This window comes from Dendrobates tinctorius, unplaced genomic scaffold (genome assembly GCF_039654945.1).
Source record: "Dendrobates tinctorius isolate UK_male_01 unplaced genomic scaffold, ASM3965494v1 ptg000030l, whole genome shotgun sequence".
In the NCBI taxonomy this organism is placed as follows: domain Eukaryota; kingdom Metazoa; phylum Chordata; class Amphibia; order Anura; family Dendrobatidae; genus Dendrobates; species Dendrobates tinctorius.
In genome coordinates this window covers 13,379,914-13,397,581 of record NW_027361698.1, presented here as the reverse complement: position 1 = coordinate 13,397,581, position 17,668 = coordinate 13,379,914, and the positions used below count along the sequence as shown (strand labels likewise).

General features: G+C 41.4%; 1 protein-coding gene across 2 annotated transcripts in view; it reads left to right on the top strand.

Moving 5' to 3' along the window:
* Positions 1–17,668, top strand: part of LOC141086129 (bifunctional heparan sulfate N-deacetylase/N-sulfotransferase 3-like) — a 682,308-nt gene that overhangs the window by 123,212 nt on the left and 541,428 nt on the right. For both annotated transcript variants that reach the window (XM_073571870.1, XM_073571869.1), the window contains exon 2: positions 3,432–4,544. In XM_073571870.1, coding sequence (XP_073427971.1) covers positions 3,564–4,544 — 981 coding nt within the window. In that variant the 5' untranslated portion in view covers positions 3,432–3,563. The remainder of the gene's footprint in view (positions 1–3,431; positions 4,545–17,668) is intronic.

The window sequence follows — 17,668 nt, the reverse complement described above, 5'->3', positions numbered from 1 at the left end:
TATATGAGTATACAGTGATGGAAATAATTATTTGATCCCTTACTGATTTTGTAAGTTTGCCAACTGACAGAGACATGAACAGTCTATAATTTTAAGGCTATGATAAATTTAACCTTGAGAGATAGAATATCAAAAATATAATCCGGAAAATCACATTGTACAAATTATATAAATTTATTTCCATTTTGCAATGAGAAATAAGTATTTGTATAAGTATTTGATCCCCTACCAACCATTAAGAGTTCTGGCTCCTACAGATCAGTTAGATGCTCCATATCAACTAATTACCTGCATTAAAGACAGCTGTCTTACATAGTCACCTTATCACCTATCCACGGACTCAATAAATCAGTCAGATTCTAACCTCTACAACATGGGCGAGACCAAAGAGCTTTCTAAGGATGTCAGGGATAAGATCATAGACCTGCACAAAGCTGGAATGGGCTACAAAACCATAAGTAAGACTCTGAGTGAGAAGGAGACAACTGTTGGTGCAATAGTAAAAAAATGGAAGAAATACAAAATGACTGTCAATCGACATCGATCTGGGGCACCATGTAAAATCTCACCTCGTGGGCTATTCCTGATCATAAGGAAGATGAGAGATCAGCCTAAAACTACACGGGGGGAAATTGTTAATGATCTCAAGGCAGCTGGAACCACAGTCACCAAGAAAACCATTGGTAACACATCACACCGTAAAGGATTAAAATCATGCAGTGCCCGCAAGGTCCCCCTCCCCAAGAAGGCACATGTGCAGGCCCGTCTGAAGTTCGCCAATGAACACCTGGATGATTCTGTGAGTGATTGGGAGAAGGTGCTGTGGTCAGATGAGACAAAAATTGAGCTCTTTGGCATTAACTCAACTCACTGTGTTTGGAGAAAGAGAAATTCTGCCTATGACTGTCAAGCATGGAGGTGGAAATGGGTTTTGGGGGTGTTTCTCTGCTTAGGGCACAGGACTACTTCACCACATCAATGGGAGAATGGATGGAGCCATGTCCTGTAAAATCCTGAGTGACAACCTCCTTCTCTCCGCCAGGACATTAAAAATGGGTCATAGCTGAGTCTGAGTTGATGCTCCGAGTTGCCAAGCAGCAGCCTCAAAATCTTAATTATTTAGAGATGATCTGCAAAGAGGAATAGACCAAAATTCATCTGGACATGTGCGCAAACCTCATCATCAACTACAAAAAACATCTGACTGCTGTGCTTGCCAACAACGGTTTCTCACTGCAAAATGCAAATAAATTTATATAATTTATACAATGTGATTTTCTGGATTTTATTTTTGAAGTTCTATCTCTCAATGTTAAAATTAGCCCACCCTTAAAATTACAGACTGTTCATATCTTTGTCAGTGGGCAAACTTAGAAAATCAGCACAGGATCAAATTATTTCCTTCACTGTATGTATGTATGTGCGTATATTTATATATATGTATATATATATATATATATACTAGATTATGGCCCGATGCTATCGCATCGGGAGGATGCGATAGCATCACACCTCTTGCCATGTTAACCCTCAACACACACACTCCTCTCACCTTTCACCATCTCCACTCACTCTTTCACTCCACATATGACCCCTTCTCTCACTCCGTCTCTCATACTCACGCCGTCATCGCCGCTGCTCCACGATCCCCGACATCTTCTTCCGCCGGCGCCATCCTGGATCCAGACGTTGTCCACGCCGGCGACATGTTCTTGCGGCGACGCCATCTTGAGTATCGTGAAATCCCGCGATACTCAAGATGGCGTCGCCGGAAGAACATGTCGCCGGCGTGGACGACGTCGGGAACCAAAATGGCGTTGGCGAAATCTCGCGAGTTTTCACCGACGCCATTTTGGAACCCGACGTCGTCCTCACCGGCGACATGTTCTTGCGGCGACGCCATCTTGACTATCGCAGGATTTCGCCGATCCAAAATGGCGTCGCTGCAAGAACATGTCGCCGGCGTGGAGGACGTCTGGATCCAGGATGGCGCCGGCGGAAGAAGATGTCGGGGATCGTGGATCAGCGGTGATGACGGCGTGAGTATGAGAGACGGAGTGAGAGAAAGGGTCGTATGTGGAGTGAAAGAGTGAGTGGACGTGAGTGGAGATGGTAAAAGGTGAGAGGAGTGTGTGTGTTGAGGGTTAACATGGAAAGAGGTGTGCGGTGACGTCACCGGTTACAACTGGATGGAAGTTGTTACAACCGGAAGCTGCTTAGGGCATTTATTATTATAGATATATATATACTAGATGGAGGCCCGATGCTATCGCATCGGGAGGGCACATTGCTCTGCACATGGGATTTCTGTTACAAATAGATATACTCACCTTCCGACGGCCCCCGACCTCCTCTCCACGCTCCTGGCATCTTCCGGTCCCAGTAATGCTTAGCGAGAAGGACCGTATATGACGTCACTCTCGCGAGAGCGCAGTGTTATCAGCGCTCTTTCGCGTAAAGCATTATTGGGATCGGAAAATGCCGGACGCGTGATGAGAGGAGGGAAAGAGTCCGGGGGCCATCGGAAGGTGAGTATATCACTATTTTTTATTTTGATTTTATTTTTTACAGGTTTATGGTACCCAGGGCCTGGAGGAGAGTCTCCTCTCCTCCGGACCCTGGGTACCATCCGCCATTGAGCGCTGTGCCGGTCATCTCCCGGCTGTGTCGCCGCTGACCTCCGTGCGTCAGGAGATGACCCTTGGCAACCGTCGGGAGATCAGAGGCTAGCGCCGCAGATCTCTCGACAGTAGCGGTGGCATGCGTCATACAAATTCTGCGCCAATTCGCGGTCGGTCTGTGCCAACCAATCAGCGACGCGGGATTTCCATTACAGACAGACAGACAGAATTAGACGATTATATAGTAGATATATATATATATACATACATACATACATACATACATGCACTCATTTATACTATACAAAAGGTAGATTTACACAGGTTCAGCAGTTAAAAAATGATTGCTTCTTTAAGTTAGGCTATGAAAGCAGTATGAATCAATGTAACATTCTTGTAACAGTACGCATGTTCGCTTAAATCAATTGGTCCATAAGAGTTTTACATGAAAGATGTTATTTGCATATTTGATATACAATACTAATTATTAGCCAAAGAATTATGCAGTGAGGCCAAGCATGTCTAGTCGGAATGTGGCCAGAAGTAGTGGAGAATTCTGACAGCGCACAGTGTGTTAGCTGTGAGGATTCACAAGTCTACAGTCACGTAAAGCAAATGCTGACTTTCATGCCAAACCTGGACAACCCCTTTAAGAATGTTTCTAGACATTTAAACTCAAAGAGCAATAAGCTCTACATGTAAAAAATAATGCATATAATATTTACTTATAAATTGCAAACTTTGTAACACATAAGATGTAATAACAGCACAAATAAAGTGATGCAATTTTTTTCTTTTTCTCTCTTCCAGTTTTCACTTTCTCTGAAGTGTTTTAGGAAGCGACAGATGTGCTGCAATGGTTACATAAATTATTTGACTGGACTGAAATGAGATACTAAATCTTGTTTGATCTCTGAAACTCTTTACAACAATTAGCCCAAGATGAATTATATCATGAAATTTCACAGGCATTTTCAAAGAACAATCCTTCTGCTTGCCTCTTTTTGCATGGTAAGCATTGTAATTTCCGCCTATTATTTATACACGGGATATAAACAGGACAATGACATTTCTGAGGCTACAATGGAAATAGAGTGCGGAGAAATTGAATCTCTGCCATATAAACTTTTAGAACAGAGAACTGTAAAACCTTCTCTTTCATTAAAAATGGAGCCTATTGTATTGGTTTTTATAGAGAGTCAATATTCTCAACTTGGACAAGACATTATTGGTATTCTGGAATCCATTAGATTTAAGTTCCATACAGAAATAGCTCCTGGAAAGGGTGACCTTCCACCACTTACAGAAAATCGTGTTGGAAAATATGCACTTATTATATATGAAAATTTTATGAAGTACATAAACATGGACACATGGAATAAGGAACTTCTGGATAAATACTGTCTTCAATATGGAGTTAATATTATTGGTTTTCTTAAGGGTACAGAAAACAACATTCAAAATTTTCATCCCAAGGGCTTCCCATTTACGATCCACAGCAATATGGCAGTGAAAAACTTTTGTATTAATCCCAACACACCTTTACTTCATATTACTAAACCTTCCAAAACAGGCAAAGGACTTTCACTTGAAAATGAATGGACAGTTTTTGAGGTTAACAGTTCGCAATACCAACCCATCGTTTTTTCAAAAATAAAGATGCCTGTTGGTGCCCAACCACAACTTTCTAAAATATCCTTATTTACAACAATTATTCATGACCTGGGTCTTCATGATGGTATTCAAAGGATTTTCTTTGGCAATAATTTGAACTTTTGGTTACACAAGCTTATTTTTGTGGATGCTTTATCTTTTCTTACTGAGAAGAAATTCACCCTGTCACTGGATCGCTTTATTCTCGTGGACATTGATGACATTTTCGTAGGCAAAGAGGGAACTCGAATGAACAGCAATGACGTAAAGGTAAATCTTAGATTACATCTGTATATGCTTGAAATCTACAAACAAATATGATTTAAGAAATACTGTATATTTATACATATCTATATGATTGCACATTTCTGCATTAAATAGTTGTTTTGTTTCAGTGCTTGCTTTGGCTCTTTACAGCATGCTAGTATGTCATGTTTTATAGCTACCTTCAGATTTATGACATAGGAAAGTTAAGCTATTTCGAATAAAAAGAATATGGTGCATGCAAGCAAAATAATTTTAAAAAGTCACATCCAGTCATACATATTATCAAATATTAGATGAAGATGCCAATATTTTTACTTTTAGCTGGTTATCTAATATGTCTGGAGGTAGCATTGTGGTCTCCAGAAATATGTCAAAAGAAGCATATGCCATGTTGGACTTTAGCATGTTGTTTCCTTTGGACTCTTGGAATGTAAATTCATCTCACATTATTCACATAATTATAGTCATGAGTAATCAGCCTAGTGATCATTTTTATAGGGGAGTCAGGTGAGGCACACTTTGACTTCATGTCTTAATGTACGGCCAAAGAGTGCTGGTAGCAATAAATCAATGAGATGAGACAATCTTCATCTCAGTTTACAGCAAGTTGTAGAAGTTATAGCTGATGAGCCTGAAAAATGAGGCTAGGTGAGTCCCACACAGAAGACATTCTATATTTATTCCCCAATGTCAAAGCAATCTGCCTACATTAATTTGCCATTGAACTATAAAGAAGGATGCAATGTCTGTCATGTAGCTGACACAATCGGAAATCAGGAAACTCGGCTTCGTACATTTTAAGCAGGATGTTTCCATCAGGTTTAAATGTTAGATTCAGTTTTGTTCCCCCCAATACTGTTTACCAGGGGTCATCAATGGGCTTGGTTGGTTATAAAGTATTTAACCGTTTCCTGCATTAAGACATAAATAGAAATCCTGGACACTGGTTCACAGGTGTGAGGGGAGCTCAGGAGTTAGGGGGGCTCCAGAATTTGGGTCAAACAACTGTGGCCAAAGCTGAGCTCCAGCTGCAGCTGTTAACCATTTAGATGTTGTCAATTTGTGACAGTGGCATTTAAATTGAGCAGTTGACAGCCAGAGGTCCGATAGCTTCCATCTTAGTGCTTCTGTGAAGCTAAGCCACAGGTTTCCTACATACTGTGATACTGAGATTGGAGGTACCCTAAATTGGTATCAATAAAAACATTGGCTAACCACGCAAAACAAGTCCTCACTTGGCTCCATCAACAGAAAAAATAAAAACTTTGAGTCTATGAAAATTGTGACATAAAGCAAAAAATTGCTTTTACAGAATTCTTAATTTTTTAATCACTTAAATGGAAAAAAATGATGGATGGCATGGATTGCCATAATTATACTGAACTGGAAATAATGTTTCCATGTCATTTTACTGCACAAAAAATACCGTAAAGATAAAAAAAACAACAATGGCAGAGTTGCATGGTAGAGTAATACAAAGCTACAATACAGTTTGCAGTTTGTCCCATGAAAAACAATCCCTCATACTTCTAACAAATAGAAAAATAAATAAGTTATCATAGCTCTTGGAAGAAGGTGAGGAAAAAATGAAAGCGCAAAAAAAAAAAGTTTATTGTGGATATTTGTTTTTATGTTACTGTCATTTAGGGTAAATTTGGTGTTAGACACTATAAAAAGTCGTGGGGGATACAAAAAAAATTGTTTTTGGGGGTCAGAAGTCATTCCTTATGTCATATGTTATTTTATTGTGCAATATTAAAACAACGTGTATAGATTTGTATTCTACAAATATCTATCTATAATAACTATATGGCATGTGGTATAATTTGTAAAAACATAATTTCATTTTTGTAATCACTTTTCCCTAAACAGATCACTTTTTGTCCATCACAACATTCTAATGATATTCTTTGTTAATCTTTGCAGTTAGATCAATTTTATGTGCTTTTTATGCCATTCCCAATCTACAGTCTAAATCACTTTAATGTCAAAAGAAAATTATAATTTCAGTTGTAAAACAAAAGATCCATATTGGCCACAGAAACAAAGCAAAATGTAAGCAATTGTGGCTTTATGTTGTCTTTGAAAATAGAATGAGGAGTATTGAAAAAATTGCTCTCCATAAAATTCTACTAGGACCTCAGACTTTTCTCATGGATATAATGTAAAGAATGTCAAAAGGGCAGAGCTAATAAAGTTGATATAGGAGAGTCTAGGGTCTACAATAAGCATTAAAGATGAAAACCTGTTTGCAGGCTTATTGTAAAACAAAAAGTTAGTGCACCTAGCATAGGAAATTGTATTTGATAAAGTAGAAAATATATATATATATATATATATATATATATATATATATATATCTGCAGCATTCGTTTCCTATATTGATCTGAAATGAGAGATAGAATCACTCTGTAATAACTAGTTAAATTGGGGAAACACTTTCATAATAGGTGAAAGGAAATTCCCCACTTTGAATATTAAAAAAATGTGATGCAGGGTAGTCACTACTAAAGGAGACAATAATGATATTTCTGTAACTACTGGGTAAAATTTACTATTGTGACTGCAGTGGGAGGAGAAGAACCCCAGTTTTACAATGGGAGAATAATGAGGCATTTCTATGACTCATGAGGAAGGGTGTACTCTTGTGACTGTTGGTCACAAAAGTCTCCTTTGACTATTGCCTGCACTTAAAATAGAAGGTTGGTAGTTCTGCTGAACACTGAGGATCAGTGAGCACAGCAGTGAAGTTGGAGTTATTCTTATGGTTGAAAATGTTAAACTTAGATACCATGAAAATAAGCAAGATTGCAATTGACTTGCTTTTTCTATCTGCTGGCTAGAGCTTTTGTCGTACATTGTTTATAACTAAGGAATAATAAACTAATCAAGGGGCATTGAGAAGTAAGAAATTCAACAATAAATAAATTAGATATTGTTTTTTCACATTTTCGTGCACTGTTTAATTTCAACATGACTGTCTCTTCCAGGGGCATTATTATTGTGGTCACAGAGGGTATGACTGCGCCCATGCAGGTCCCACCGTCAGTGAATATTTCAGATGAATGTGCACCAAGGACATACATTCAGCTAAAATGCATTGTGGAGCAGAGACCTGCTGGGTCCCTGCATCACAATACAAGCCACCGGCCATTCAGAGGCTGTCAGCTGATGTCATTAGATGTCAGCCCCTGCAATGGCTATAGAGGTAGGAACTATTCATCGTGGGAGGAAGAGAAGATGATAAGATTGATGTTTTTCTTTAAATGTGTTCAAGAACTGTGGCAAAACAGGGAGTGTTATTACATTATTATGTGCCCAGGAGCTGGGGCATTATACCGGGATGAGCCCAGGATGGGGGATATATATTATTGCTGGAAGGGGGGACATACATTACTGGATGAGCCCAGGCTGTAGGACAAATATTACTGGAAGTGGCTAAGTGTGAGGGACATATACTACTGAAAGGAGCCCAGGATGGGGCATTATACCAGGAAGGAGCCAGGATAGGGACATTATTACAGAAAGGAGCTCAGGTTGGGGGACATTACACCAGGACAAGGCCCAGGGTGGGGAACATTTTTACTGGAAAGGGCACAGGATGTTGGACATTATTGCTTGAATGGGAACAGAATGGAGGACATTTTACCAGGAAGGGGTGAAGGATTGGTGATATTAATACAGGATGGGCAATTTTATTACACTATGTGGGGTGGCAATACGTATGTCTTTATTGGATTTAAAACACTATAAATGCTAATAGATCTGACCTACATGTAGGTAGGGGAATGGAATAAGCCCAAATTTTACACTGGTGCCCATTGGATGATTGTTGTGCCACTGGTCCCAACTTAGCAAGTATTCATCTATCCACAGGATAGAATAGGGTTCTGAAGTGTCTAAATCTATTGATAGCCAAGCATGTGCACAACTACTCCACTGGATTGCTCAAGACGGCTGAATACAGTTCTCAGCTATTGCCAGTAGTCCCATGGACAATTAATAAAGTGACGGTGGGCATGTGCAGCAATAACTTTATTTAAATGGGTCACTTTATAGCTCTCTACTTGGAATCCTAGGGTGTCCCAGTTGTGGGGCCCTAGCAATCACCAAGTTGTCACCCAACCTGTTGATAGGTTATCATTTGCTTATTTGATTGCTCATTTGATCAATCTCTTTATCTCTAGCACAACAAAAATGTCTTACTATAGACTTGCATCACTGCCTGTTTGTGCTGAATTGGCAAAATGAAAAGAAATTATACTTCTGATGTCAGACCAGTAATGCATCATCTAATATTCAGTTAATTGCATATTAGAATTCTGCAAACAAGACTGTAATCACTTTTATAAAGTATTTTAACAGACCTTTGCATGAAAACAAATTATGATTGACATTTATTACCAACTAATGAAAACTTGAGCAATCAAATACATTTAGAAAAAAAGTATTTTTGGAAGTAGATAGAAAATGATATGCCATAATGAAGCAGTTAGACACAAAACACAGTAAAAAACAATGGGAGTGTTCAAGTGCCTGGCAAGTATATTTTAATATACTGTAGTAAGAAGTCTGTAATGGTCTCATTATTTTATTTCTTACAAGATATAACACAGCTTTCATGGAAGAACTGTTACAGAATGGAAACAATTTCTCTCTTGTCAATTGACCTTGCTCCTAGAAGCTGTATTTTGTATATTCAAAAAAAAAAATCACTTGTAATATATTAACTGTAATACAGTATCTCTAAATTACTACTCACAAATGACAATTGACTAAAAACTTTTATTAGTGAACCCCACAATTCAAAGTGTATAAAAGTTCTAATATATATTCATAATGGTACAAAGTTATTTAGTTTAGGCAATAGGTGCAGCCCCTGAAAAACAGGGAGGATACTCTAATTTTTTTTTTTTTTTTTAAATCATACATGCTTTATTAGTTGCCTGATGCTTTTCCTCCAGCATTGCCTTTGTATTTTTGGCAAACACCATCATTCCTCTGTTGCCCAAAAAGTCTTGTGACTCTTGCACTGTCACCATTGCAGCCAATGACTGGCTGAAACAATTACTTGCCCTTAACAGGTTGTATAAAGACCAACCAAAACAGAAGCCCAGAAACTGTAGAGGAAAGCAACAGAGGATAAGTAAAGATGAAAATTATTTTAAACGACCAGCACAATACAGCTGTCAGATTGTTTACGGGAATCAAAAAAAAATAAAAAAAATAAAAAACTGGAGTCTGAACTGAGAATGTAAGTTAATGTGTAGGCACAATGTAAGTGCATATTAACACATGACCATTACACAGAGAAAACATAAAACACAAATATCCTAAAATAAAAAATTAAAAAATAAACTGCAAATAATGCATAAAGGTAATAATAACAATAAGGGTATTTAGTAAACATACTTTTGAACAAAAGATTGTACAAGCCATCCCAAGCCATACAAGACTGCAGAGTTCAGTAGCGTCTTTAGACCATAGAGAGCTGAGAATTCATGATGTCAGGACTCCTGTTGTCCTTCTCTAGTTTGATCACTAGTGTCTGCTATTGTTCAACTTAATGCTGCAATCCCATGAGTTATCACTGGAAGTTCCAGTTGTGTTCTGCAATTGCCCTTTAAGATGGCAGATTCTGAATCTGTGAAATCCATCTTGTTTCTTGTTTGGGCCTTCTTAAAACCACATGGATCTCTCACTCGTTGCTTGAGTATTTTTTCTATCTGTGTGTCTAGTTCCAGGCTCCAGCTCCTGAACTTTCTTACCCTGACTGTTCTCTTTTAAATCTGGATTGTTTCCTACAACCCTTTGCTATCTACAAGAAAATCTATTACCTCTTGCTGTTTCTGCTTTTGCTCCTTCAGCCATTGATTTCCAGCAGTGTTACTCCAGCATCATAGTTATTGTTAGGAATGGCGGAACGCACTAAATAAAAATAATAATAAAGTGCGTTCGCCGCTCGGGGTCCAGTAGGTGTTACAACCACTGCTGAGTAATGGCAGACGAGCAATATGGTGATATAATGCGCACGGGATCAAATTCACTCGTAGTGCGCAAAGCGGGCTCTGTTCACACACAGAGGCGCCGCAACAAAAACATACAAAAGGCTGAGCCTGTTAGAGTCACAGGCCTCAGGTAAATGCACACACGGTATAAGATCACAGGAGCAGAAACTAAGACAGAGGGGCTGCGTCCATCTAGACCTACCGTGTGTGTGTGGCGTCGCTACTGCGAACGCCAAGAAGGGCTGTAACTGCAGCGCGGTGCAGGACACTGCCGCTGGACGACACAGCTACAAAGCAGGCGCTATGTCGGACGCTAGCGCAGAGGTGCGGTGTGCACAGTGGCCTAAGGCTTGCCACAGACTGGCGCAGACTACTGAACTAATTCCCTAACCACATGCGTAATATCAGAGGGAAGTGGTTTCATAATAAGTCAGTCTCCAGAATCATACATCCGTCACCATTCGCACATAGAAGTATAGTCTATACTAGCGCATGGTGGAACGGCCATGCTTGCTTTTTATAGCAGCCGGGACATTCCAGAAGCTTCCAGATCTCCAAGATGGACCAATGAGATCTGGAGCAGGACCTGAGCACATGACTCCCGATCTCCAAAGGGAAACTGTCTCATGAGCATGCTCAGTAGGAGGACACAGGAACTTAGTCCCTGGAGAGATTAGCTGCAAGGCAATCTCCTCTGCGGTAGATAAAGAGCAAGAGACCGCAGAATGTAAGGGCCTGGATTCCTGCAGAGCAGATGCAGGAACCTGACTTCTAACAGTTATAGATGGGTAGACCCCTGGAACAGTTAAAAAAGTTTGGGTTCGGGTAACAAACCCGGGTCCCATTCACTTGAATGGGGGGACCAAACTTCCAGAGTTTGCCATACTGAGATGTGCATGACAGCGCGGCAAACACTGTTTCGGATCAGCGGTAAAATCAATACCGCGGATCAGACAGCCGCAGTTCCCCATGCTCTCAAACGACAGCGTGAGCACGCAGCTGTGATTAGAGGCATAAAGTTGTCACTAATAACAGTGAGAGCAGGAGCGACCGATGAGAGTATTCATCAGCTGGCGTCTGCGCTGTAAATAAATAATTTAAAAAAAAATGGCATGGGTTCCCTTGTATTTTTCATAACCAGCCAGGCAAAACTGACAGTTTAGGGCTTCAACCTTCAGCTGTCAGCATTAGCAAGGTTGGTTATCAAGAATAGGGGGTCCCAGCTTGGGAACTGCGGCTGTTTGACAGGCAGTAAAGATTTTGTCACTGTCATGTATTTGACAGCGTGACACCTGGAGTTCAGGGGGCTGCACCCGAATAGTAACACAAACTTCCTTGTAAAGCGTGTGTTCGGTGTCCATGTCCAAACAGTAGGTGTTCTGTATGGATGCTGAAATTATTGTTTGGGTTCGTCCATCTCTAATCATAACACATGGTAAAGCCGATGCTCTCTTGAAAATACTGTATCTGGTAGAAGATGACAAGCTTCACGGCTTTAGGCAGAGTGAGAGGTATGTAAGTTGACTGGTGGACACATTGTGGATGGGAGATATATATCTCAAAGGTGAATGTCCAGAAGTAATATTCTAGTGCACATAGTACTGAAGGGGTTAATTGGCCATGACAGAGCCAAGTCTTAATGTGAGCAGCTGAAGAGTTAGAGCAGAACATCTGCTCACCATATCTCCACCCTTGGATGTGGTTCACATTGGAGAACCCTGCGTGAGATTAGCAGGTCTCATTTTACATAGTTGTATAGACTTCATAGATTGTGGGGATTGCTAAAGGACTAAGAAGCTGGACTCTAACCAAAGTGGAGAAGCCACACTGTTGTATGGACATTTGTTTTATGTTTCATTTTGTGTTGGATAAGGGATGTATTTAAACTTTCCTGTGATGTGGTTTATGAAGACGGAAATAAACCAGCCAGACTTTTAAATAGAAATGGTTCCTGTGATAACTCACATCACTCCCAAGCGAGTAGCATTTGTACAATATGTTTAGATATACTGTATATGTTTATTAGGCAAAAGAAATATATATTTTCAAGTTTTAGATCTTAATAATTTCAAAAAGGAAAATGGGCCGATGAAAAAGTTTGGGCACCCTGCATGGTCAGTACCTGATTGCACCCCCAATTGCAAGTATCACAACTTGTAAACGTGGTTTACAGCCAGACATGAGTCCTTAAGTTCTTGTTTTCAAAGGATTTTCATCCATTCATCCTTTGAAAATTCTTTCAGTTCTGTGAGATTCCTTGGTCTTGCACGCACTGCTATTTTCAGGTCTAGCCTCAGATTTTCAATGATGTTCAGATCATATGATTGTCAGGGCCATTGTAAAACCTTCAGCTTGTGACTTTTGAGGTAGCCTATTGTGGATTTTGACATGTATTTAGGATCATTATCCATTTGCAGAAGCCATCTTTTTTTTCAACTTCAGCTTTTTAACAGATGGTGCTATGTTTGCATCAAGAATTTGTTAAAATTTCATTGAATCCATTCTTCCCTCTACTTATTAAATATTCCATGTGCCATTGGCTTCAATACAACCTCAAAGCATGATTGATCCAACCCCATGATTAATGGTTGGAGAGTAGTGATGGACGAGCACTAAAATGCTCGGGTCCAACAAATTGGAATACTCGGGTACTCGGACAGAACAACTAGCCCAATGTAAGTCTATGGGAGAGCCAAGCGTTTTTACCAGGATCTCCCCCCCGGGGGTCCTTTAAAGGTCTAAAAACATCTGAAAATGATGGAAACACTGTTCAAATGACATGGGGACATCATGGGGATCACCCCTGGAACCATTCCTGACTCCTAGTTCACAGCTTTAAACAATTTTTTCAGAGTTTCATGCCATTTTTATCGGTGCACCAAAAAACATACCAAAATGAAACCAAAACGGATTTTGCTGGGAAATACGATAAGGTACATCCTTTCCAGGTTTCTGACTTGTATATAAGGCAAAATAATTAGCAACAGACCAAAATGTTCCTCCCCCACTTGGGCTATGTTCAGACACAGTGTTTTTGAAGCGTTTTTCAACTTTAACATTGCTTTCAACCAATACAAACGCATTCAATGGGAAATGTCATTGTAACATTTAACAACCCTAGCTGGCCATGTGGTGTGTGACACATAAGCAGACACATCTTGTTTCATTTATGAAGGATGGACTCTTAAAGTCATAGTGCCTATTTTTACAGGGGCATCAGGTGGCATTAATCTTCTTAAAGGGTCATTATTAATCAGTGGGTATCCTAAACCATTATTGCCTATGCAGTGAGAGAATGGGCTGCCAATAATTATGATGCACCACAATACCCCTTTCATGAGAGGTACAGGAGGGCTTCCTGAAAAAATGTTGCAATGAATGCAAGGCCTGGCCTGCCCCAAAATTACATGCACCCCAATAAGCATAAAACATGAAGCGTATATTGATGTTTGGTTGTGAAGAGGTGCATGTGAATACACCTCACAAAAAAACACTACATTGGAGTTTATGCTACGCTGTCATAATTTGGTGTTGTCACAAAGTCAGGCCCAATCCATCCCTTGTTCATTTTAGAGTCAGCCTGTCTGCATTTTCTGTAGAAAGGAGAATGCGCTTATCTGTGATAATGCCACCAGCAGCACTAAAAACCCACTGGGACAAAATGTTAGCGACAGGGCAGGCCAGGACCTCCAAGGTGTAGAGAGCCACTTCAAGCCACGTGTCCAGCTTGGAAAACCAATAATTAAAAGGCACAGAGGAATCACGGAGGATGTTGGTACGGTCAGCGAGGTACTCCCTCAGCATCTTAGAAAAGATTGCATTCCTTGTGAGATTGCCCCACGCCTCAGTGCATGGGCGATGGGAGGGTCTTACAAAACTGTCTCAGAACTTTACCAGTGTTCCCCTGCCTCTGCTGTAGTGAACTTGTGTCTGTGTCACCTGTCCTGCATGGTTGTCCAATGAAATGTTATCTCTGCTGCCTGCGTTTTAAGAAGGGAATTTTTTTAATAACTCTGCAACAATGGCCCTATGGTACTGCACCATTTGTGAACACCTGTCTGCCTCTGGAACAAGAGATTGAAAGTTATCCTTGTAGCGTGGGTCTAAAAGCACAACATAAAGTCAGCCATGGGTGCCAGACTGGTAACAGGCAAACCTTCCCTTCCGTGTCCTCACCAACAGGACGACTGACCAAGGTGCCCTCCTCCTCCTCTTCCTCTTCTTATCTGTCCTCAGGCCATCCACGCTGAACAGACAGCATGACAATTGTGGTTTTAGTCCCGTCTATAGCGCATGAAATAGCTCCTGTTCTTCCTCCTCTTCCTCATTGTCAACCAATCCACGTTGAGATGACATGAGACTTCTCAAAGCCTTTGAGGATGCTACATATATCTGTCATCTATGTCCACTCCTGAGGTCTTATGTGTGGTGTCAAACCTGAAACACAACGGCCTTTTTGATGCTGGTATTCTACAACTGCCCGCTTCTACTCACAAATCCTTTCCAACATAAGGAGTGTAGAGTTCCAACGTGTGGGGACATCACACACCAGTCGGTGAGCCGGAATCTGCAATCACTGCTGAAGCATGGCAAGGGCAGCTGAAGCTGTAGCTCACTTTTCTAAAATGTGCACACAGGCGGCGTACTGTAACCAGCAGATCTGGCAGCTCCAGATAGTTTTTTAGAAAACGTTGAACAGCGAGGTTCAGCACATGGGCAAGGCATGGTACGTGTGTCAGTTAGCCTCGCCTCAGAGCCGCCACCAGGTTCCATTGTCACACACAACCATGTCTGACTGGAGATTCAGCAGTGTCTGCCACACATCTTCCTGCTCTTTCAGAGCTATCAACAACTCTTCAGCCTTGTGCGGTTTGTCACCTAAGCAAATTAGCTTCAGCACAGCATGTTGCCGCTTGGCTTTGATAGTGATGCAGTGCTTCCAGCTTGTGACTGATGTGCTCATTTCAGGCATGGCAGATGAAGAGGAGGAGGAGGTGCAGGAGCTGTACACAGTGGGGGCATCCCTGACTGACATAGGGCTCGCAATCCTTGACGTTGGGAGGATATGTTCCATCCCAAGGTCTGATTGGGTCCCGGCTTCCTCTATGTTAACCCAGTGTGCCGTCAGTGAGACGTAACATCCCTGGCCACAAGCACTTGTCCACTTGTCTGTGGTTAGGTGTACATTCCCAGTAACTGCATTGTTGAGGACACAGGTAATGTTGTGGGACACATGCTTGTGTAAAGCCAGGACGGTACAGCGGGAGAAATAGTGGTGGCTGGGGACCGAGTACCTTGGGACGGCTGCCGCCATCAAGTTGCGGAAAGCTTCCATCTCCATGAGCCTAAAAGGCAACATTTCGACCGCAAGCAGACGAGAAATATGAGAATTGAATACTGTGGCCTGGGGGGTGTTGGCAGCGTATTTATGCTTACGTTCCAATGACGGGTATGGACAACTGAAGGCTGCGCTGGGACAAGGATGTGGATGTGCTTGATGATGGTGGTATTTGACTGTGGGCAACGACAGGCACAGGGCAGGGGGCATCCTCGCATGCACTATGGACAGATAATTGGATTGCAGGCACAACAGTGGAAGAATCAGTGGTGTCACCCAAAGACTCTTCCTGGAGCCTGGGGTTGGGCCCACAAAGTCGGGTGCTTTGCTGCCATGTGCCTGATCATACTGGTGGTGGTAAGGCTGGTAGTTTTGCTACCCTTAGTGATGCTGACATGACAGGTGTTGCAAATGGCCTGTTTGGGGTTATGGGTAGAGTCCATGAAAAATAATCAGACTCGGGAAGACCTAACAGTTGGACTGGCAACTTCCATCAGGTTGGTGTTATGGGGAATGGTTGCACACCTGTTTGCAGCCACCACACTGCTTCTTCTTGCCTGAAGTGATGCGATGCCGACCTCCCCCTGTGTGCTGCTGTCCTTGCTGTGCATGTCCTCCTGTCAGGTTGGGTCTGTTACTACATCATCCACCACCTCATCTTCCACTCCCCCACCCTGGGCCTCCTCCAGACTTTCCGGCAATTGTGTCTCATCATCGTCCACCTCTTGTGACCGTGGCTGCTCAAAGATATGTGCATCGCTACAAGGAATATCATCTTGCCCCACTTCATGTGGACCGGGCGAGAGGCACAAATCTCCAAATGGAAAACTGAACAGCTCTTCGGAGTGTCAGAGTGTGGGATAAGTTCTCTCAGGGCACTCAGCATGGTGGGAGGAAGGAGGATCAGGGTAAGGAATATGCGGTCCTGATTCATGGCAACTGTGGTTTGACCGTGTTGAAGAAAGGTTGCTGGTGGTGGTGTATAAGTAACTGGAAGTATTATCCGCTATCCAACTAACAACTTTTTCACACTGCTCGGGCTTCAATAGTGCTGTCTTGCCGTGATCCCCTAGGACTTCGGACACTAAGTTCCAGCGAGAAGATGTGGGTGTTTTTGGTGGACTAATTTCAGCTTGCCCACGTCCTTGGCCTTGCACCATCACCATCATGTCCATTTCCCCGTCCCTTGCCACGTGCCTTGTCCATTGTAAATGGACTAGAATATTAGACACGTTCAATACAAAAGGTGATTTGGGAGGCAACTTGTATGTGATACGTGTGCTGTAAAACTACACTTTTACCTATCTGTACTTTAGGTTAAAATGTGTTTTGCCTTATCAGATTTAATAAGTACTATAACAGACTGCAAATAAAATACAATGTGTAGGCCTAAAATGTCCACATTTTTGGCAAGGATAAATGAGGCCTGTTAGGGAGATACCACAACCAAAAATTTCAGGCCTGTATTTTTTGTAAAAATTTTTGTGCTAAATACTGCTGTATATACTGTAAGTCCAGTGACACCCAGGACCAAAAAAGAAAACAGCCATAAACTGGCCAAACTTTGAGCACACAACCAAAAATTTGTGTCCTGTATTTTTTTTAGTAGTTTGCTGAATAATGCAGTATATAAGTCCAGTGACACCCAGGACCAAAAAAGAAAACCGGCCTAAACTTGCCAAAATTTGAGCAGACACAGATATGAGCTGGTGCGAAGATACAACTACCACTTTTTTTGTGGCTAAATACTGTATATAAGTCCAGTTAAACCCAGGACAAAA